This window comes from Oncorhynchus kisutch, linkage group LG7, assembly GCF_002021735.2.
Source record: "Oncorhynchus kisutch isolate 150728-3 linkage group LG7, Okis_V2, whole genome shotgun sequence".
NCBI classification, from domain to species: domain Eukaryota; kingdom Metazoa; phylum Chordata; class Actinopteri; order Salmoniformes; family Salmonidae; genus Oncorhynchus; species Oncorhynchus kisutch.
The window spans coordinates 33,102,933-33,126,688 of NC_034180.2; the positions used below are offsets into that span (position 1 = coordinate 33,102,933).

The following is a 23,756-nucleotide window of genomic DNA, read 5'->3' on the forward strand; positions in this document are numbered from 1 at the left end:
TCTGGGTCACACCAGTTGTTTTTGCAATATACATGCCATTACGTGAAATGAGCGGGCGGATAGCGCGTTCACATGACTTTCAGATCCCTTGTGTCTTTGTTTGGCTACGCCGGACGGGAATATTTTTCATGTAGCCTGTGTGAGCGACACTGGATTATTTTCCCGCAGCGTGCATTGTTATTCAAGATTAATTGAATTCTAATTTTAGACCTTATCTCAGTTCTGTTCTAAAAATGTCCTGGTGAATTGTGTTATTTCAAGTCTGATAATATTTTATTTAACTTTTACTGTATACAAATGTTATTACAATGTTATCTATGTTTCTTATATAAAAAAAACATACCCCCCCCCCCCCCTATTAGCTCTGACTTTGCTGATAGCTAATTTATTGAGGGAAAATGTACTTACTATGACTATGTGGTTGTCCCACCTAGCTATTTTAAGATGAATGCACTAATTGTAAGTCACACTGGATAACAGTGTCTGCTAAATGACTTAAATGTATGGGAGGAATTTCTAACAGCTCTTCATCCTCAGGGGTTCTATTTCTTTATCTCTCTTTCATTCTTTCCATTTTTTCTCTCAGCCCCCTGCTCTTTAGAACATTGCTTTTTGGCTGAAGGGGTGCCTTCCTTTTCAGACTCTGCAGTGAACTTGTGCTGGAGGGGCGAGCCCTGACGCCCCCCCATTGCTTTAGATGGGGCCAAAAGGGCTGAAAGGGTTAGTCCTAGTGAAAGATAATCCAGTTACAAATGTGTGGAGCCGTTCAAAGGTTGTCTTTCCAGGTTGTGGCTTTGAGATGCGGATGGAACGTGATGCACTGAGAGCCCTGAGGCGGGAGAGGTTTCAATGTTTTCTAAGTGCCCCATGTTTGCCACGGGTCGGCTCTCTGCTTTGCCTCTTTGATTGGTCAGTTTTGACAGGAGGGCATCTGGGTGCAGCGGCTGGGGTGCCGCACACTGTCTTGTCCCCTTTACTTGTTGTTCAGTCTTACTACTCAACATGTGGAGGGAAATAGGCCATGAGCTAACACTACATTTCAGTCTTGGTTGCATAGTCAAGTGACTGATGATGAGATGGTAGGCCTAAATACTTACATGGCTCCCCACTGCTGTTATTTCTGTTCCACTGCTGTCTGAGCCTAACCTTTTGCATCAGTAAAAGCTAGATGCCCAGTTCTTAATTTATCAAGCATACAGTACACATTCACTTTGGAACTATTTTGATCTAATTTCTTTTGCTCTCATAGCCCCAGGGCGCCGAGAGATGAGGAGGGTCTTTGGGATGGGGAGACCCAGAGTGCCTACAACCTGGTGAGAGGCGTCAGCCCCCAGCAGCGCTACCAGCCCATCCCAGGCAGCTACCAGCTCCAGTTCGCCATCCAGCAGCTGCAGCAGCAGAAGTTCCAGTCCCGCCAACTGCTTGACCAGAGTCGCACCCGCCACCAGGTCAGTGAGCTGCAGTCCACAATACCACAGACCGAACGGTAGGGTAAATGTGGCTGTGGAGTTTAGAGAAAAATATCACTGCTATGTAGTTCTGGTTGCCTTGGAACTATTCAGCCCAACGAAATGAGAACCATGCCTTCCTGTAAACCACAGGCTGAATGTGGAGAACCTCATGTTCAGGTAGACCCAGACTAGAAACCCTGCAAGACTGTATATACAGTGTGGTGAGAGTGTATTAGAAACGCTCCTTCTCTCACTGGGCTGAAAGTTACACACAATCCAATCCTTGGAACCAGTGTTCAGCTTTGTGTCAAAACCATTTTACAGACTTTTTGTGATTTTCTCTGATTGGGGTTCAGAGAAACACTAGAAGTTGCAATTCTCCCTTTCCATCCCTTGATCTTTCCCTCTTACTCAAATAAAGCATAGATGTAAACACTTAGTAGGGTATTTGAGTGCTATTGAATTATAAATCAGGAAAACCCTCATCTCTTTTTGTCTGGGCAATATCAACTGCTTGTTTTTGTTAAGCAATGGGGATACTCTCCAAAAGCTCCCCCATCACCCGTAGAGGAAAGCCTTGATGTTTGTGCTTGCAAAGTTATTCTGGGAATTTCTCCTCCAACCGCCGAACAAAATGGTGTCCAGTGGGAACATCCTCACAGGGAGCTCGTTTCTTGAAAGCAAACATGAATTCTCACACCAAGCGAACTCTTTGTTCTACTGAGTCTGTGCTTATATTGGAAGGTAAGTAATCAAGGCTGGCTGCCCACAAGGGCAATGCCACTGATTCTACACTGAATAAGAAGCCTAATCCCATCATTCACAGCTCATATCAGATTCTACATTCATTTTGTTCCCATTACAATGCTGAAACTGTTTTCTGAGGCATAACTTTTCTAAACCGTTATAGTTACAAAACCTTTTAGTCTTGCTTGACTAGTCGTGACATATGCGATTTCTGCCATTGCTGAATGAGATTAAACTGAATGCCTTGGGTTACTTGACACTATATATAATTTTGAAACTGGAAAATAAACCCACATTGGTTCTTGGTTTGCTTTGAAAGGAGATCTGGACAGAAAATCTGTGTTTATTCTTCTTGCAGCATTTGTTGTAGAGCCGTTCTATGAATGGAGGCTGGGGAGAGACTAGAGATATATTTTCTGGGTGATTTAAATATTGACTGGCTTTCATCAAGCTGCCCACTCTAGAAAAAGCTTCAAACTGTAACCAGTGCCTGCAACCTGGTTCAGGTTATCAGTCAACCTACCAGGGTAGTCGCAAACAGCATAGGGATGAAATCATCAACATGTATTGATCACATCTTTACTAATGCTGCAGACATGTGCTTGAAAGCAGTATCCAGACCCATCGAATGTAGTGATCACAATATAGTAGCCATATCTCGGAAAACCAAAGTTCCAAAGGCTGGGCCTAATATAGTGTATAAGAGGTCATACAATACGTTTTGTAGTGATTCCTATGTTGTTGATGTAAAGAATATTGCACTTGACACATTTATGAAATTGCTCATTCCAGTTATTAATAAGCATGCACCCATTAAGAAAATTACTGTAAAAACGGTTCAATCCCAGTGGCTTGATGAGTAATTGAAAAATTGTATGGTTGAGGGATGAGGCAAAAGCAATGGCAAATAAATTACACACACCAAGAAAAATGTATTTGTGTGGAGGTGCTGACTAACGGCGAATAAATTATTAAAATAGAGTTACCCAATAAATTACTGGGAGTTTATATATGGAGTGTGTGACTCTCTTTATTTTGATAGTATAAAGAATGAAAGTAAAAAGCTTTGGAGCACCTTAAATTACATTTTGAGAAAAAGGGCTAACTCGGCTCCATCATTCATTGAATCAGATGGCTCATTCATCACAAAACCAACTGATATTGCCAACTACTTTAATATTTTTTTAGAGGCAAGATTAGCAAATTTAGGCATGACATGCCAGCAACAAACGCTGACACTACACATCCAAGTATATCTGACCAAATTATGAAAGAAAGGCATTGTAATTTTGAATTCCGTAATGTGAGTGTGGGTGTCTATCAACAATGACAAGCCACCGGGGTCTGACAACTCAAATGGAAAATTAATGAGGATAATAGCGGACGATATTGACAGTCCTATTTGCCATATTTAAAATGTAAGCCTACTAGACAGTGTGTGCCCCCATGCTTGGAGTGAAGCAAAAGTCATTCCGCTACCTAAGAATAGTAAAGCCCCCTTGGTCGGCTATTTGAGCCAGTAAATCAGCCTGTTATTAACCTTCTTAGTAAACTTTTGGAAAAAATTGTTTGACCAGATGCAATGCTATTTAACAGTAAACAAATTGACATCAGACTTTCGGCACGCTTATAGGGAAGGACATTTAAAAAATGATTGAGGGCTGTTTTGGGGGCTGTTTTGTTAGACTTCAGTGCAGCTCATCATAGTCTGCTGCTGGAAAAACTTGTGTTATGGCTTTACACCCCCTGCTATATTGTGGATAAAGAGTTACCTGTCTGACAGAACACAGAGGGTGTTCTTTAATGGAAATCTCTCCAACATAATCCAGGTAGAATCAGGAATTCCCCAGGACAGATGTCTAGGCCCCGTACTTTTTAAAATCTTTACTAACGACATGCCACTGGCTTTAAGTGTCTATGTATGCGAATGACTCAACACTATGCATGTCAGCTACTACAACGACTGAAGTGACTGCAACACTTAACAAAGAGCTGCAATTAATTTCAGAGTGGGTGGCAAGGAATAAGTTGGTCCTAAATATTTCTAAAACTAAAAGCATGGTATTTGGGACAAATCATGCACTAAACCATTAACCTCAACTAAATCTTCCAATAAATAATGTGGAAATTGAGCAAGTTGAGGTGACTAAACTGCTTGGAGTAACCCTGGATTGTAAACTGTCATGGTCAAAACATATTGATACAACAGTAGCTAAGATGGGGAGAAGTCTGTCCATAATAAAGCACTGATCTACCTCAACAGCACTATCAACAGGGTAGGTTCTACAGGCCCTAGTTTTGTTGCATCTGGACTACTGTTCAGGCATGTGGTTAGGTGCCACAAAGAGACTGCAATTGGCTCAGAACAGTGCAGCATGGCTGGCCCTTGGATGCACACAGAGAGGTAATATTAATATGCATGTCAATCTCTCGTGGCTCAAAGTGGAGGTGAGATTGACTTCTTCACTACTTATTGGAGGTATTGACATGTTGAATGCACCGAGCTGTCTGTTTGAACTACTGGCACACCAATGCATACCCCACAAGACATGCCACCAGAGTTCTCTTCACAGTCCCCAAGTTCAGAACAGACTATGGGAGGCGCACAGTACTACATGGGGCCATGACTACATGGAACTCTATTCCACATCAAGTAACTGATGCAAGCCGTAAAATTGGATTAGAAAAACAGATAAAAATACACCTTATTGGAACAGCGGGGTCTGTGAAGCAACACAATCATAGGCACAGACAGATGCAAGCACTCACACTCGTTAACATACACACTATACACACGTACACATGAATTGTGTACTGTAGATATGTGGTAGTGGTGGAGTAAGGCCAAGAGGGCAGACAGTGTGTTGTGAAATCTGTGCTGTGAATGTATTGTAATGTTTTTAAAATTGTATGAACTGTCTTAACTTTGCTGGACCCCAGGAAGAGTAGCTGCTGCCTTGGCAGGAACTAATGGGGATCCATAATAAATACAAATACACCTTTCGGGGTGGGATGTAATGCAGTTGCTCTCATCATCATTTTTACGTCTAGGTTGAGTGTAATTAATGCAATTGAGGGGATGTTTTTCTTGGCCCGGACTGGCTGGGTTACGCAAGACTCTCTTTGAAAGTGATCCCCCCCAGCTCCTGTCCACTCCCCTCCCATCGCCAGCTCGCTGATTGAGCACAGTTCACTAGTTCACCAAGCCACAACCACTCTCAGCCAGCCACTCACAGCATCCATCCATCCACGATTACCAGGTAGGGTTGTGCAGGGACCATCTCTCCCCCTGATTGCGAAATTGCAGGAAATGGTTTGCAGCATTAGTTGGTGTGTGTGTAATCATATGCCATAAAGGGCACAGCGTTAAGAGAGCCAACCTGTTGTTCTCCCCTTAACAAACAGCCCTTTTACTGAGCTCATGGGAGGGCTGACTGTGCGCCTTGAGTCACCACCCAATCAGGGAACCGTCCCTTAAATATCCTCTCCTTCTGCTCTGCCCCTCAGTCTCTCTCGCCAGCTTGACTTGAATGGGAGTCTATACTAACAGACACCCTGCAATTCTGTAGTGTTTCCATGTGTTCCATGGCCTTAAGGCTCATTCACTTTGGCTCAGAGTAGAAAGACTGTGTCCTTCCATTGGTCAGGAATTAGTCAATGCCTTGACCCTACTCTGTAATGACATGTGAAAAACCATTGCAGGTTTTGGTCTTATTGAAATAAGCGCTCTCCACATTCCGGCACTCACCTCCCCTGCCTTGTGGCAGAATTTATTGAAGTATTTGGCTTAACTGAATATAAAACTGTATCCAGGGGAGCATAGGTGTGTGTGTGTGAGAAAGAGAGAGCGCTGTTCCGGTGCTCTACTCTGTTCCAGTTACTGGGTGCAGACTGCGCGGCTCCTCCACAGGCTTGGCCTGGGGCCACCTGGCAGCCAAATAAAGGTGCCCTCCCTGGCCCTGCTCAACTGCTCCACAACCACAGACCCTCCAACCTGGAAATTCAGTTTCTCATTTATCAACACAGAAATTACACTAAAATATTCTCTGTCATGCTGCCGGCCCTTTGAAATCATGCGCTGGGAAGCTGGAAAACCATTAGCTTGTTAGATAGATAGATAGATATATAAAGTGGCAGAGAAAATAGCATAGACATGAGATCTGGAAAGAATGTCTGTGAAGCATTCCCCAGCAACACAGGCAACCGGTAAACGGTAGTTCTTAAATATTATGTCAGGATGAACATGTTGTTTACCAGGTTTCTAGAAGCCATTAAAGAGATCTTGTCTAAACAAGTATGAAATGTGAAGAATTTGTGTTGCACTGCTTCCAACCTCAAAATATGTAGAGTATGTTTTGATAAAGGATAGCACTTTTTTCAAAGCTAATTGATGTAGTTGTCTTTTAGATTGATGATATTTGACCTTAGATCACCTAGAAGGCAGAACTTTTTTTTGCTGAAATCAAAGTCTGATCTTTTTAATGGTTGTACTGAGCACATTTACAATTTGATAGCCTTTCCCATCCCTGATATAGGTAGGGGATTAGGTACATGATGCCCTATTGTATAAATCCTCTTATGTGTAATGTCATAACTAACTTGATTGTGAATCTGAAGCTAAATGTGTGGTTTTTGCTCCTTAGGCCATGTTGGCTGCTAAGGCCATGATGCCACCCTATCCTGTGACGGCTCCTTGGCCCCAGGCTCCCACCGGCCCATCCTCCTCCAGTCTACCAGTGACCCACCCAGGCCGCCAGAACCACAGCCATGCCTGCACAGGCCCAGGACACATCCTCAACCCCAAACCACCCAGCAGTGCCAGGGAGGGCCTGGTCAGGAAGACAGCCACCCAGCGCCTCAGCAAGTAAGACCTGGGGCTAGAGCTGCCTCTGGGATGCTGCTGTTCATTAGTCTCTTATTAGAAAGTTCATTATTACCACTGTAATGTGGAAACGTTGACTGGACCATGACATGAATATGCAGTATATGTGATGGCAAGCTAGTGGGTCTAGAGGACTATGGCTGTGCTGGAGGGGTGAACCAGGGTCCAGCAGCAGCAGAGAGTTCAAACGGAACTGAGAGTTAGACTGGCCTACATGAAGCGTGGAGCGAACAGTACCAGTCCCTTGGCTTCAGGCTGTATCTGCCTGTTCCGTAAACAACCTCATCACAGGTCTGATTTCTGCATGCTCAGTAAACACAATGCGGTTCAACTGCAGGGCCCTATTTATGAGCGCTGTTTAAACCCTGTTTTGTTTGGAGATTAACAGAAGAAGAGAGGAGGAAAAATGGAGAAAGAAAGAAAAGTTGGGGAGAGCGCAAACGGAGCGAAGCCTGAAACTGCCATCACTTTCCCACGCTGCAGTATGACTTTATTACCCAACATCTGGCTAAATTACACAGCAATGGCAAAACTCAGTGATATGGTTGCTTGTTTGTTTAAAGCACATGGCTTCGATGGAGGGCACCTCTCCCCCAGTGTGAGGCGCAGTGGTCCCAGCTCTGTCATTCTCCTCTCCTCAACCTCCACCCCCTCTAGCCATGATGTGTTCTTCTCTAGTATTACATCAGAGAGATTTATATGGACCGGGCCATTTAGAATTTAGGGATATTAGGGATATTTATAGAACTGTATGGTAAAGCCATTGCTCTACCTGCCTGCTCCTACTGTATCTCTGTCTGTGTGTGTGCATGTCACTTGTCTTTCTGTCTGTATCAGAGGGTCCGTGTTGGTGCCTTTCATCAGGGGTACAAGGATTTGCCTAATGACACAAAGCCTTAGTGGCCGCCTCAGCAGATAGCAGCTTTGATGTGGCGGCTGAGGCCAGCTAGGGAGCAGGAGGCCAGAGGGATGTGGTTGTGTTATGTTGCTGATGTGTGAGGAGCGCTCTCCTGGACTCTTGACATGGTCAGAGGGGAGGGAAGGCAGTGAATAGTTAAGGGCAGGGTAGGGCAGGGTCGGTTATGGCAGGGTAGGGCAAGGTCGGTTAGGGCAGGGTAGGTGCAATGTTTGCTCCTCTCTGTGTGTCTTCCTGGCAGTTACTGTGTTTACCCTCTACATGCGGAATTCCAGAACCTCCTCACACTCTCCACTGTCCTGCATTTTTGTGGTCGGCCTGTGTGACAGGGGAGAGTGTGGGAAAAACGGAAGCTTCTAGACCAAAAATGCACTGATGGAAAAAAGGAAGAAAAGAAAGAAGAGAGGGAAACAAAGAATGACGGATAGAAAGCAAACCTCTGTCTAAAAAAGATGAGATGATTGTTCACAGGAAATGGATAATAAGTTGTTTCTCTTTATGTTAAACTCATTCCAATGGCAACGCAATACCTTGGTTAAGTAGCCTTAGCTCATCCACCCCAACATGAAATCACTGTACTGTAGGTATTAGAAATGTTCAAGGTTATTTAATCTTCAAAACACACCCTCCCAACTGCTGAACTCAAAAACACATTACATTTGATACTTATCTCAAAATGTTGCCCCTGCTGCCTGTTTTCCTACAGAACAATACATCATTGATGGACACAGAGAGTTAGTCTTTGTTATTGAATCTAGGATCTGAATGACATGTAGTTTTGGGTTTGTTGGAGAACGGAAAGTGAGTAATAAGGATCAAGATTAGCAGTTGTGTTTGGGAGTCAAATAAAGAGGGGAGTGGATTTATATGTTGGAGCAGCCAAACTGTCTCCTCTCTCTCTCGCCGAGGGCTGGGATGTAGAAAGAAGAGCCAATTCACTGGACCCACCACCAAGCTGCCCTGTCAGCCAATCAGAGCGGAACATCATGAGGAAATGCCAAGTCTGTTCAGCCACTGATTAGACAGACTTGTCAGTACATTTTGTCAGAATTAGTTTCTGTCTCATTATATGTTAATTGATGAGAGAGATGACCGAAAGAATGTGAATGGACCAAAATGAAGCTTAGTTTCGCAACAATGACTGCTTCTGAGATATCCTAAAATGAAACCAAAGCATCAAGGCTTGTCTATTGCTATGGACAACGTCAATCAAAGTCTAAACTTCACCCATAGCCCAATTGTCATGCTTTTCTGCATAACCAAATTGTTACTGTAGCTGTGGCATACAGTAGGGCAGGACCCTAGAGTGTCGATTGGCCTAACATGGTTGCAAACTGGGAATGACTTCAGTTACAAATTTGAAAGCAATTTGTAACACAAATAAATGATTGTGTTTGGTGTTTGTGAGGCTTGGCGGGTTTTGCAGCTGTAGCTACGGAAACCCAGGCTGTCATGTGGCATTCTTAATAGGGTGACAATTACAGCAGAACCATTACTGTCAGACTGGCTGCTGCCTTCGCTGCCTATTAGTCAGCTGTAGGAACGACTTGATACTATAAACACATCACGCTGCCAAAACTCTGTTTATAAATGAACACTAATCCCCCCCCCCCCCCGGTTAGACGTCCAGATAACATAAAGAAACGCTCGCTTCCACCATACACAAAGAAACACACAACCATAGGCAACCTTGTTCCTATATTTCATAGTCTATCTGGGAAAATCCACTCAAGCCCCTCTGAAAGAAAAGGCTTCTTTACAAGGCTTTACATTTATTTCCAAAACGTCTAACTGTGGGTGCATACTCCATGCAGAGATACGTGTTCAATATATTAAGCCCTTCCATACTGCGGTGTTTGCCGGTCTACACCTTATGACGTGGAGAAGTGAGAGACTGTTGACAAAGTGATATGAAGAACCCAGAGGTCAAGCTTTCTCCAAATATTAAAGGGTTGCTTCCTGTATAGTTATGCCGCACTTTAAGTGAGCCAGTCCTATTTGTGGTTGTGTGAAGGAACAACTGTGCAGCCCCTACAAGGAAGCAGTGTGTGCCCTCATTACCTTGTTAATGCTGCTTTGTCAAGCCACTGTTATGGGGCGATAGGTTAATACCAGCTAAGCTTTATTTATTGTTCCCCAAAAAATGCTTAGCACATTTAATGTATAGAGTTACAGGCTTGTTGGCCCCTGCTTTACGTCCTCCTTCCACCCATAATGATTTAGTCTGAGGAGCTGTATACACACATTGTCCCTGTGTTGTCTGTTTCTGTGAGAGCCAGTGTTGTGTGTTCTATTAAGAGACAGTGCCCTATACACATTGGTAGTACTTGCTGGAAAGAATTGGTCACCCATTTTATGAAACGGTATCAGTCACAATGAGACCTGTTCTCATGACTTTTCTATTTAAAAACACAGGTAATTCCACAAATGACCCAGCTGGCACCACAACTATCAGCTAACCCTACGACGTATGTGTTCTTTTGGAGCGTCAGTGTTGAGGAAAACGTCATCCAGGACAGCTACCATGGTAGAGGAATGTGTCCCAGCACTCAGTAAACACTTAACCTCTTGGAGTGTCAAGGGACCCCCACCAGACCATATGGACAGCACATAGCAAACCACCACGCTTACGTACAATGTATCCATAGTTGTAATAGGAGCCAGTAATCCCTATGCCATTACTGTAACTCTGTAAGAGAATTGGCCTTCACAATGCTCTTACAATAAGAGTGAAGGGCACTACAGTATATCAGTGGAACTCTCCACAACAATGAATGTGGAACAGCATTGGTTTGTTTTTGCACTATCTCTGGATCTCTCTGGGTAATGTACTGTACAGGAGTCGATCACTCTTATCTTGTCTCTGCCCACAGACAGACCTCATCAGAACGCCCAGCCAATGGAGCTCTGACGTCCAACTCGCAGCATGTGGTCTACGAGGCCGTGTGTGGGAAAGCAGGTGGGTCTGACAGTCCACACACATGCTCCCCTCTCTGTCTGTTGCTTGCCCACTGGTGCTGTAGTCCTTGGGCAGATGGTATGCCCTCTCCATGCCAGTGTCAGTGATCACAGCCAGGCATAGTGACCATTCTTCCATCGAGGACTGATCAACACCATTTTGATATTTTTGGCCTGACTACTTCAGACTGGATCTGCAAGCAATGACAAGAGTATAGTTATTGTAAGGCTCTTCTCATTGTGCACACATCCAGGCCTGATGGATCTGTTTCAAAAGATTTAGGGGGCATCTGACTGTATAAATACTTAACTTTCTACTACAATGGTGATCTGCTGTTTGATCAAATAGGCTCCATGTATCTAACTATAGAGGTCAGATGACTGCTAGTGGATGAGTGTGATTGCCATTTCTCTTTTGTAATGGGATCTAGTGGTGGGATATAGACACAGTTTGGGCATTCCCAGCTGTTGGCTGTGCTTCCCATCCTAATTGCTGTCCAGCCACCTAAATCCCTGGCCAGTTGTGCCCCAGAAATCACACATGACTGAGCAGGTATTTCATAGTAAATGGAGTATGTGCATTTTGGTCTCATTGTGGTATTGCATTTAGCTATTTTATTGCTGTTATATTAACATTATTCCATTTAGATTGATGTCTGCAAATCGTACATTTTGTTACTTATACCTTTTAGAGTGTGTGCGCGTCTACCGCCTTCTCATCCTGCAGTTGCACAACTCTTTCCACCCTGGAGCCTGAGAAAGGGACTGGTGGAACTGTTGAGTTTATTGCAGTAACAGTGATATTAAGCAGTTTTAGCGGATGCACATCTGTTTGTCTGATCAGGGCCTTTTTCCATAGTCCTTCTATACGTTAACATTAGTGTATCACACCATTCATCATGTGAGCGTCACACTTGAGCCGACCAAGAGAAACCCAGATCAGCCTGCATCTGTCCAAACGGAGCTGGAAAAAGACAGCAGCTATGCACCAACCCAAAAATGTGTGCCACCAGAACATTTATTTTTTTCTCAGATTTTCTCTCTTCAAAGTATGAAGGTTGGCGTAGGTTAACAAACATCTTATAAAGTCATCAATAACTGTAACTGGATCCGTGGGGAGCAGCTCCTGAATTTCATGAATGCATTTTTTCCCATAATTTAGGGCACCAGGTTGGGGGAAATGCCTGTTGACTCCAATACAACGCGAAGCAGTTAGCTTAGGAGAGAACAAAAAAAAAGTCGGTACCAAACCTTTTAACAAGCCAGCCCTGGACCAGGTTTAGCCATGCATTGAGAATGGAGCAGTCCTGAAGCCAGCGCTGGTATCGCTGGTGTTATGCCCTTTGTTTTTCGAGAGGACATAGCTTTGTGGGGCTTAGGAACGCTGCCTGCCCAGTGTCCCTTTGTAGTGAGGTGACTGGCCTCCTCTGATCCACTCTGACAGGGAGTTAGAATGGGTCCGAACAGACAGCATTCTCTCTGATCAGCTGTCAGCCAATATTAATCACACACTCGCTGTCTCTCTTTTCTCTTTCTCTCTCGCTCACTTTCTCCTCCCTCTTTCTCTCTCACACTCACTCTCTCAACGCCCACTCTCTCTCATGCTTTCTCCTCAAATGAGGACCTATCAAAGCTTATGAAAATATTTATACCTATTGGTCCCAAATGGTCTTTCTCTCTTGAAGTGGGTGGTGCTACACAGAAGGCAGCTGAGGAGAGATTTATTGTATTCTGTTTGAGAAGGAAATGAATGCTGCACTTGTGTCGTTTTAGTAGGAGACCGGTACAGAGTAATAGTTCTGCCATTTTGTTTTTGCTTTACTAGCCAGGTTTTTCCAGTTTTGCTTTGCTGACACTTTGCAGTTGAAGACAATTCTAAGTGAACCAAGTAAAGACTCATCACTCTCATTCTTCTTTTGTCCAATTCAGAAAAATCCTGGTTTTTCACAGGTATCTAGTGTTCTTTATCAGTCTCTCTGTTTGGTGGCTTTGTTTCATTAGTGTTTGTTTATGATTTTGATTTCTGCATTACTGTTGGGGATAAAGGAAGGGGAATATTGGCCTTTCTCTCTTTTGCTGAGCTAGAAAAAGCTGCTTCCAGCGGTCATGTCATCGGATTGCAAGTCTGGGAGATGTTTTCGTTTTCCAGCTCCATCAGGCCCCACGGTGTAAAAGAGCACCAAAATAAACAGTCTGCCGAGAGGGAATGAAAGGGAATACTGTTTGGAAGCACAAATACAGCAGCTCGACCTGCACTTGGAATTCCTTTTCTACTGGATGCCTGGCGCTGGGCCAGGCGATATGCAAGGGGTGAGGGGACAGCAGGAAAAGGGCTGCTGCCCAGTGGCTGCCTGGGCGGCTCCACTCATACCTGTATTGGCCATGAAAAGTAACACAGCCGTACCATGACATTTTGCCAGCGGATTCCTCTTTCTCTCCATTGGTTTTGCACGTTCCTCCGAAACGTTTTAAAGTTCAAGAAATATTTCTACATCCAATACCTCATCTGATTTTATTTTCAGAATTATCCTTAGACTAATTCTTCTCCCTAAAAAAAGTATTGTCTTATCAGATGAATGGCAAGTAGAAGTAATCAACATTTTAAAATGAATAGATTTGGTGGACAGTTTCTTTTGACCTCCCCACAGTTCATTGGAAGAGGAGGTGTAAACTCTAACATACAGTGCCTTCAGAAAGTATTCATACCACTTGACTTATTCCACATTTTGTTGTTACAGCCTGAAAAAAAAAAATATATATATATATATATATATATATATATCACCCAGTTTGGTCAGACGTCCAGCTCTAGGCAGAATCTGGGTAGTTTCATTTCCAAGAGCACCACTGTAGAAATGGTTTTATACCCTTCCCAAGACACAGTATATGCCTCATCACAATACTACCTCGGAGATCTACGGACAGTTCCTTGGACTTCATGGTATTATTTCTGCACACACTACCCCATAATGACAAAGTGAAAACGTGTTTTTAGAAATGTTTGCAAAGTTATTGAAAATGAAATACCCTAGTCATTACTTTGTAGAAGCACCTTTGGCGCCAATTATAGATTTGAGCCATTTTGGCTATGTCTTTATCAACTTTGCACATCTGGATTTGAGGACATTTTTCCAATTATTTCTAGCAGATTGTCTCACTCTCTGTTAAGTTAGATGGCGAGCGGAAGTGAACAGCAATCTTCAAGACTTTCCACATTTTTTCAATGGGATTCAAGTCTGGGCTTTAGCTGGGTGTTGCCTTTGGCTGTATGCTTAGGGTTATTGTCCTGTTGGAATATAAATCTTTCCCCCAGTCCAATGTCGTTTGCAATCTGAAGCAGGTTCTCATCAAGGATTTGCCTGGCTTAGTTCCGTAGTGACATGTTAGTCCTTTTTAACGTATGGACCGTCGTCCTCACGTCCTCAGAACAGGAGGTTACATTTTCGTCAAGGCCTTATATAGTGGAGGGAGAAGGGTGTGTTTCACAGTCTACAGCCCATGTCTCTTCACAGGGGCGGGCCACTGATTGAGCAGAGCCCTAACCTTATGAAAACCCAAATCTCTCATTTGGAAGCTAAAATTACATTTAATCTCTTCACCAATAATTTTATATTTAAACATTTGAATTGCACAACAATTCCATGTGAATCTGATAATTATAATGTGTAGACTTTCCACTGTACCGTTTATGTCATCCTATCATTGATGAGAATGTCTCAGATCACAACCGAACTGACATCATATTCATTAAGTACCACCGCATATGTTCAACTGGTCGGATTACCAAAATATGATTAATTTCTCCCCACCTTTTGATGTTCCCAGAATCTCTGTTAACCAAGGGATTTTCAATAGTCACATCAGTAGGATAGAGAGAGGGAAAACAGGGGGGAGAGGTATTTATGACTGTCATAAACCTAACCCCAGGCCAGCGTCATGACAATCAATAAGTGCATTGATGACGTCACCCCCACAGTGACTGTACATACATACCCCAACCAATAGATTACAGGCAACACCGCGCTAAAGGGTAGAGCTGCCACTTTCAAGGAGCAGGACTCTAACCCGGAAGCTTATAACAAATCCCACTGTACTCTCAGACGAACAATCAAACAGGCAAAGTGTCAATACAGGACTAAGATCGAATTGTACTACACCGGCTCCGACGCTCGTCAGATGTGGCAGGGCTTGCAAACCATTAGACTACAAAGGGAAGCACAGCTGAGAGCTGCCCAGTGACACGAGCCTACAAGACGAGCTAAACCATGTCAATGCTCGCTTCGAGGAAAATAACACTGAAACATGCATGAGCTCACCAGCTGTTCTGGAAGACTGTGTGATCACGCTCTCCGCAGCGGATGTGAGTAAGACCTTTAAAACTTATTTGGGATAGGGGGCAGCATTTTCACTTTTGGATGAAAAGCGTGCCCAGAGTAAACTGCCTCCTACTCCTACTCCCAGATGCTAATATATGCATATTATTATTAGTATTGGATAGAAAACACTCTGAAGTTTCTAAAACTGTTTGAATGTTGTCTGTGTATAACAAATCCAAACAGGAGGTGGGAAATCTGAGGTTTGTAGTTTTTGAACTCAGCCCCTATTGAATACACAGTGGGATATGGGTATAGATGTCAACCATCTTTAGAACGTTGTTTCAGGCTTCTACTGTGAAGGGGGGCCGGATGAGAGGGGATTGAGTCAGAGGTCTGGCAGCAGCCTCGATCTCAGTCACGCGCATTCACATGAGAGGTAGCTCTCGTTCCATTGCTTTTCTACAGACAATGGAATTCTCCAGGTGGAATATTATTGAACATATTGTAATAACTTTTCGTCCGACGTTCGGCTGGACCTGGACACGCGTTTGAATTTGTTTACCAAATGCCCTAACAAAATAAGCTATTTGGACATAAATTATGAACTTTATCGAACAAATAATTTTATTGTGGAACTGGGATTCCTGGGAGTGCATTCTGATGAAGATCATCAAAGGTAAGTGAATATTTATAATGCTATTTCTGACGACACAATATGGCGGATATCTTTTTGTCTGCTTTGTTGTCTGAACGCTGTACTCAGATTATTGCATCGTTTGCTGTTTCCATAAAGTTTTGAAATCTGACACAGCGGTTGCATTAAGAAGAAGTGTATCTAAAGTTCCATGCATAACACTTGAATTTTCATCAACATTTATAATCAGTATTTCTGTGAATTGATGTGGCTCTCTGCAAAATCACTGCATGTTTTGGAACTACTGAATGTAACGCGCCAATGTAAAATGAGATTTTTGGATGTAAATATGCACTTTATCGAACAAAACATACATGTATTGTGTAATATGAAGTTCTATGAGTGTCATCTGGTGAAGATCATCAAAGGTTAGTGATTAATTTTCTCTATTTTTGTTTTTTTGTGACTCCTTCCTTTGGCTGGAAAAATGGCAGGGTTTTTCTGTGACTTGGTGGTGACCTAACATAGGTCACGGGGTTCCGCTTGACAGGTTAAACAGGTCAACATTCACATGGCCGCAGGGCCAGACGGATTACCAAGACAGTGGCAAGCGTCTTCACTGACATTTTCAATCTCTCCCTGTCCGAGTCTGTAATACCAACATGTTTTAAGCAGACCACCATAGTGCCTGTGCCCAAGAACACGAAGGTAACCTGCCTAAATGACTACTGACCCATATCACTCACGTCTGTAGCCATGAAGTGCTGTGAAAGGCTGGTCATGGCTCACATAAACACCATTATCCCAGAAACCCTAGACCCACTCCAATTTGCATACCGCCACAACAGATCCACAGATGATGCAATCCCTATTGCACTCCACACTGCCCTTTCCCACCTGGACAAAAGGAACACCTATGTGAGAATGCTATTCATTGACTACAGCTCAGCATTCAACACCATAATGCCCTCAAAGCTCATCACTAAGCTAAGGACTCTGGGACTAAACACCTCCCTCTGCAACTGGATCTTGGACTTCCTGACGGTCCGCCCCCAGGTGGTAAGGGTAGGTAACAACACATCCGCCATGCTGATCCTCAACACAGGGGCCCCTCAGGGGTGTGTGCTCAGTCCCCTTCTGTACTCCCTGTTCACTCATGACTGCACGGCCAGGCACGACTCGACCACCATCATTAAATTTGCCGATGATACAACAGTTGATACACCGACAACGACGAGACAGCCTATAAGGAGGAGGTCAGAGACCTGGCCTTGTGGTGCCAGGACAACAACCTCTCCACATGATCAAGACAAAGGAGATGATTGTGGACTACAGGAAAGTGGTGTCAGGCGGTGTCAGAGGAAGACCCTAAAATTGTCAGATTCCAGCCACCCTAGTCAGACTATTCTCTGCTGCCGCACGGCAAGCGGTACCGGAGCTCCAAGTCTAGGTCCAAGAGGCTTCTAAACAGCTTCTACCTCCACAAGGAATGAGGAAGAGCTCGGTTTTGTTTGGAAAGTTTGTTGTTTAAAAGTATATTGGAATGTTCTTGGTACCTAGCTACCTAGCTTCTTATGTTGGATCCCGCGACGTAGTTGGCATCAGTTGCTGGGACTGCTTGTATCTTTCCAGTGATCCTGCCGACCAAGGACCGGTCTGAGGAGCTATTTGGCATCGCAGCTAGCCTAGCTGCTAGCTAGCTGGACATCAAGCTAGCGAGTCAAGTGTTATTGAAGTGTTGTGGTTGCAGGTTCACTTGGCACATCGAAACCTTTTCTTTTGGGGTATTGCTATAGGCCACCATGTGATGTAAACAGAGGTCTACTTTCTTGGGGACCTGAATATTGACTGGTTTTCATCAAGCTGTCCGCTCGAGGAAGCTTCTTACTGTAACCAGTGCCTGTAATCTGGTTCAGGTTATTAATCAACCTACCAGGGTGTTTACAAACAATACAGGAACAAGATCATTCACATATATCGATCACATCTTTACTAATGCTGTCGAACTTTGTTCTAAAGCTATATCTGTATCCATTGGATGCAGTGATCACAATATAGTGGCTATATCCAGGAAAGCCAAAGTTCCAACAGCTGGGCCTAAAATAGTGTATAAGAGATCATACAAAAGATTTTGCTGTGACTCTTATGTGGATGATGTTAAACATATTTGTTGGTCTGATGTGATTAAGGAGGAGCATCCAAATGCTGTGCTTGATGAATTTATGAAATTGCTTCTTCCAATTATTGATAAACCTATACCTGTTAAGAAACGGACTGTTAGAACTGTTAAAGCTCTACTCCATCTTTCATCGAATCAGATGGCTTATTCATCATCATCTAATGTTTCCAATTATTTTAATGATTATTTAATTGGCAAAGTGGGCAAACTTAGGCAGGAAATGCCCACGACAAACAGTAAGCAATTATATTCATGCATGGAAAAACAAATAATGAAAGAAAAGCAGTGCATTTTTTTAAAGTTAGTGTGGGAGAGGTGGGGAAATTATTGTTAACAATCAATAATGACAAACCTCCTGGCATTGACAACTTAGATGGAAAGCTCCTAAGGAGTGACTATAGTCAGCCACCATCCTATCTGTCATATTTTTTTTATCTGAGCCTAGAGGAAAGTCTTTGTCCTCAGGCCTGAAGGGAAGCCAAAGTAATTCTCTACCCAAGAGTGGTAAAGCGGCCTTTCCTGGTTCTAACAGCAGACCTATAAGCTTGCTGCCGGCTCTTAGCAAACTGTTGGAATTTTTTTAATGTTTTAACCAAATACATTGCTATTTTTCTGTAAACAAATTAACAAAAGACTTCCAGCATGTTTATAGAGAAGGGCACTCAACATGTACTGCACTGACACAAATGACTGATGATTGGTTGAAAGAAATTGATAATAAGAAGATGGTGGGAGCTGTACTGTTAGATTTCAGTGCAGCTGTTGATATTATTGACCATAACCTGTTGTTGAAAAAATGCGAGTGCAATGGCTTTTCAACCTCTGCCAAATCGTGGATTCAGAGCTATCTATCTAATAGAACTCAAATGGTTTTCTTTAATGGAATGTAAAGTGTGGTGTACCGCAGGGCACCTCTCTAGGTCCTCTACTCTTTTCTATTTTTACCAATGACCTGCCACTGGCATTAAACAAAGCATGTGTGTCCATGTATGCTGATGATTCAACCATATACGCATCAGCAACCACAGCTAATTAAGTCACTGAAACCCTTAACAAAGAGTTGCAGTCTGTTTTGGAATGGGTGGCCAGTAATAAACTGGTCCTGAACATCTCTAAAACTAAGAGCATTGTATTTGGTACAAATCATTCCTTAAGTGCTCGACCTCAGCTGAATTTGGTAATGAATGGTGTGGCAGTTGAACAAGTTCAGGAGACTAAATTACTTGGTGTTACCTTAGATTGTAAACTGTCATGGTCAAAACATATAGATGCAATGGTTGCAAAGATGGGGAGAGGTCTAGCCGTAATAAAGAGATGCTCTTGCTTTTTTGACACCACAATCCTAAAAGCAAGTTCTGCAGGCTCTAGTTTAGTCTAATCTTGATTATTGTGTGGTCCAGTGCTGCAAGGAAAGACCTAGTTAAGCGGCAGCTGGCCCAGGACAGAGCGGCACGTTTTGCTCTTAATCGTAATCGGAAGGCTGATATAAATACTATGCATGCCAGTCTCTCTTGGCTAAGAGTTGAGGAGAGACTGACTGCATCACTTCTTATTTGTATAAGATACATTGTGTTAAATCCCAAATTGTTTGCATAGTCAACTTACACACAGCCATGAAACAAACACTAATGCCACCAGGGGTCATTTCATAGTCCCCAAATCCAGAACAAATTCAAGGAAATGTACAGTATTATATAGAGCCCTTATTGCATGGAACTTCCTTCCATCTCATATTGCTCAAATAAACCGCAAACCTGGTTTCAAAAAACAGATAAAGCAACATCTCACGGGACAACGCCTCTCCCCTATTTGACCTAGATAGTTTGTGTGTATGCATTGATATGTAGGCTACGTATGCCTTTTTTTAATGTATGTAGTTATGTCCTTGAGCTGTTCTTGTCTAATAATGTTCTGTATTATGTCTTATGTTTTGTGTGGACCCCAGGAAGAGTAGCTGCTGCTTTTGGGACCCTAATAAAATACCAAGCCATAAAACCCCTGAACATCTAATCAAATGGCTACCCAGGCTATTTGCATTGCCCCCCACCCCTATTTTACGCCGCTGCTACTCCGTTATTAATTATGCATAGTCACTTTAATAACTCTACCGACATGTACATATTACCTCAATTACCTGGACTATGCGGGGCCGCCGCACATTGACTCTGTACCGGTACACCCTGTATATAGATTCGCTATTGTTATTTTACTGCTGCTCTTTAACTACTTGTAACTTATTTGTTATTCATATTTTTTATACTGCATTGTTGGTTAGGGGCTTGTAATTATGCATTGCACTGTAAGGTCTACACCTGTTGTATTTAGCGCATGTGACTAATAACATTTGATTTTAGTTAGGAAGGACAGCTTTTTTTTTTTTTTACCCATCTACCAATAGGTTCCCTTCTTTACGAGGCATTGGAAATCATATTAAACACTATTGCACACAGTGAGTTCACACAACCTATTTTGTGACTTGTTAATCAAATTTCTACTCCTGAACTTATTTAGGCTTGCCATAACAAAAGGGTTGAATACTTATTTACTCAATACATTTCATGTTTTTCATTTGTAAACACATAATTGCACTTTGCCATAAAAGGGTATTGTGTGTATGCCAGTGACACACAATCTAAATGTAATCCATGTTAAATTCAGGCTGTAACACAACAAAATGTGGAAAAGGTCAAGGGGTGTGAATATTTTCTGAAGGCAGTATATACACTGCATTCAGGAAAGTGTTCAGACCCATTTGACTTTTGACACATTTTGTTACATTACAGCCTTACTCTAAAATTGAGGATTTTTATTTATTTAATATATCTACACACAATACCCCATAATGACAAAGAAAATGTGCAATTATTTGCAAATTAAACAAGCACCTTATTTACATAAGTATAAAGACCCTTTGCTATTAGACTTAAAATTGAGCTCAGGTGCATCAGGTTTCCATTGATCATCCTTGAGATGTTTCTACAACTTGGAGTCCACCTGTGGAAAATTAAAATGATTGGACATGATTTGGAAAGGCCCACACCCGTCTGTATAAGATCCCACAGTTGACAGTGCATTTCAGAGCAAAAACCAAGCCATGAGGCCGATGGAATTGTACCTAGGGCTCCGAGACAGGATTGTGTTGAGGCACAGAACTTGTGAAGGGTACCAAAACATTTTTGCAGCATTGAAGGTCCCCAAGAACACAGTGGCCCCCATCATTCCACCAATCAGGCCTTTATGGTAGACTGGCCAGACGGAAGCCACTCTTTAGTAAAAAGGCACATGACAACCCACTTGGAGTTTTCCAAAAGGCACCTATGAGAAACAAGATTCTCTGGTCTGATGAAATTAAGATGGTACTCTTTGGCCTGAATGCTAAGCATCACATCTGGACGAAACGTAGCACAATTCCTACGGTGAAGCATGGTGGTGGCAGCATCATGCTGTGGGGATGTTTTTCAGCGGCAGGGACTGGGAGACTGGTCACAATCAAGGGAAAGATGAACGGAGCAAAGTACAGTGAGATCCTTGATGAAAACCTGCTCCAGAGCGTTCAGGATCTCAGACTGGGGCGACTGTTCACCTTCCACAGGACAACGACCATAAGCACAATTCCATTGGCCTCATGGCTTGGTTTTTGCTCTGAAATGCACTGTCAACTGTGGGATCTTATACAGACGGGTGTGGGCCTTTCCAAATCATGTCCAATCATTTTAATTTTCCACAGGTGGACTCCATTTTCCACAGCCTAGACAACACAGGAGTGGCTTCTGGACAAGTCTCAATGTCCTTGAGTGGCTCAGCCAGAGCCCGGACTTGAACCCGATCTAACATCTCGGGAGAGACCTGAAAATGACAGATCTTGAGAGGATCTGCAGGGAAGAATGAGATAATCAAACAGAACAACTAGCCTACATCAGAAACCGGCAGTGTTTTTTTAAAGATGGATCCCTAAATACAGGTTTGCCAAGTTTGTAGCGTCATACACAATAAGACTCAAGGCTGTATATATATATATATATATATATATATATATATATATATATATATATATATATATATATATATATAGTTGAAGTCGGAAGTTTACATACACCTTAGCCAAATACATTTCAACTCAGTTTTTCACAATTCCTGACATTTAATCCTAGTAAGAATTCCCTGTCTTTGGTCAGTTAGGATCACCACTTTGTGAAATGCCAGAATGATAGTAGAGAACAACTTATTTCAGCTTTTATTCCTTTCATCACATTCCCAGTGGGTCATAAGTTTACATACACTCAATTAGTATTTGGTAGCATTGCCTTTAAATAGTTTAACTTGGGTCAAACGTTTTGGGTAGCCTTCCACAAGCCTCCCACAATAAGTTGGGGCCCATTCCTCCTGACAGAGCTGGTGTAACTGAGTCAGGTTTGTAGGCCTCCTTGCTCGCACACGCTTTTTCAGTTCTGCCCACAAATTATCTATGGGATTGAGGTCAGGGCTTTGTGATGGCCACTCCAATACCTTGACTTTGTTGTCCTTAAGCCATTTTGACACAACTTTGGAAGTATGCTTGGGGGCATTGTCCATTTGGAAGACTCATTTGTGACCAAGCTTTAACTTCCTGACTGATGTATTGAGATGTTGCTTCAATATATCCACATCATTTTCCTTCCTCATGCTGCCATCCATTTTGTGAAGTGCACCAGTCCCTCCTGCAGCAAAGCACCCCCACAGCATGATGCTGCCACCCCCTTGCTTCACGGTTGGGATGTTGTTCTTTGGCTTGCAAGTCTCCCCCTTTTTCCTCCAAACATAACAATGGTCATAATGGCCAACAGTTCTATTTTTTGTTTCATCAGACCAGAGGACATTTCTCAAAAAAGTACGATCTTTGTCCCTATGTGCAGTTGCAAACCGTAGTCTGGCTTTTTATGGTGGTTTTGGAGCAGTGGCTTTTTCCTTGTGGAGCAGCCTTTCGGGTTGTCAATATAGGACTCGTTTTACTTGGACATAAATACTTTTGTACCTGTTTTCTCCAGCATCTTCACAAAGTCGTTTGCTGCTGTTCTGGGATTGATTTGCACTTTTCGCACAAAATACGTTCATCTCTAGGAGACGGAGCACGTCTCCTTCCTGAGCGGTATGACGGCTGCATGGTCCCATGGCGTTTATGCTTGCGTACTATTGTTCAGAAAGATGAACGTGGTACCTTCAGCCATTTGTAAATTGCTCCCAAGGATGAACCAGACTTGTGGAGGTGTACAATTGTTTTTCTGAGGTCTTGGCTGATTTCTTTTGATTTTCCCATGATGTCAAGCAAAGAGGCACTGAGTTTGAAGGTAGGCCTTGAAATACATCCACGGGTACACCTCCAATTGACATAAATTATGTCAATTAGCCTATTAGAAGCTTGTAAAGCCATGACATCATTTTCTGGAATTTTCCAAGCTGTTTCCAAGGCACAGTCAACTTAGTGTATGTAAACTTCTGACCCACAGACATTGTGATACAGTGAAATGATCTGTCTGCAAACAATTGTTGGAAAAATTCCTTGTCATTCACAAAGTAGATGTCCTAACCGACTTGCCAAAACTATAGTTTAACAAGAAATTTGTGGAGTGGTTGACTTCAATTGAATATAAATATATATATTTGCTTGCAAAAGAAAAAACTTTTATTTGTCATTAT

At 42.8% G+C, this 23,756-nt stretch overlaps 1 protein-coding gene across 4 annotated transcripts in view; it reads left to right on the plus strand.

The window, feature by feature from the left end:
• ttll5 (tubulin tyrosine ligase-like family, member 5) overlaps positions 1-23,756 on the plus strand; it is a 90,803-nt gene that overhangs the window by 63,047 nt on the left and 4,000 nt on the right. For all 4 annotated transcript variants that reach the window (XM_020488036.2, XM_020488037.2, XM_031828980.1 and 1 more), the window contains 3 exons: positions 1,250-1,448; positions 6,842-7,062; positions 10,870-10,955. In XM_020488036.2, coding sequence (XP_020343625.1) covers positions 1,250-1,448; positions 6,842-7,062; positions 10,870-10,955 — 506 coding nt within the window. The remainder of the gene's footprint in view (positions 1-1,249; positions 1,449-6,841; positions 7,063-10,869; positions 10,956-23,756) is intronic.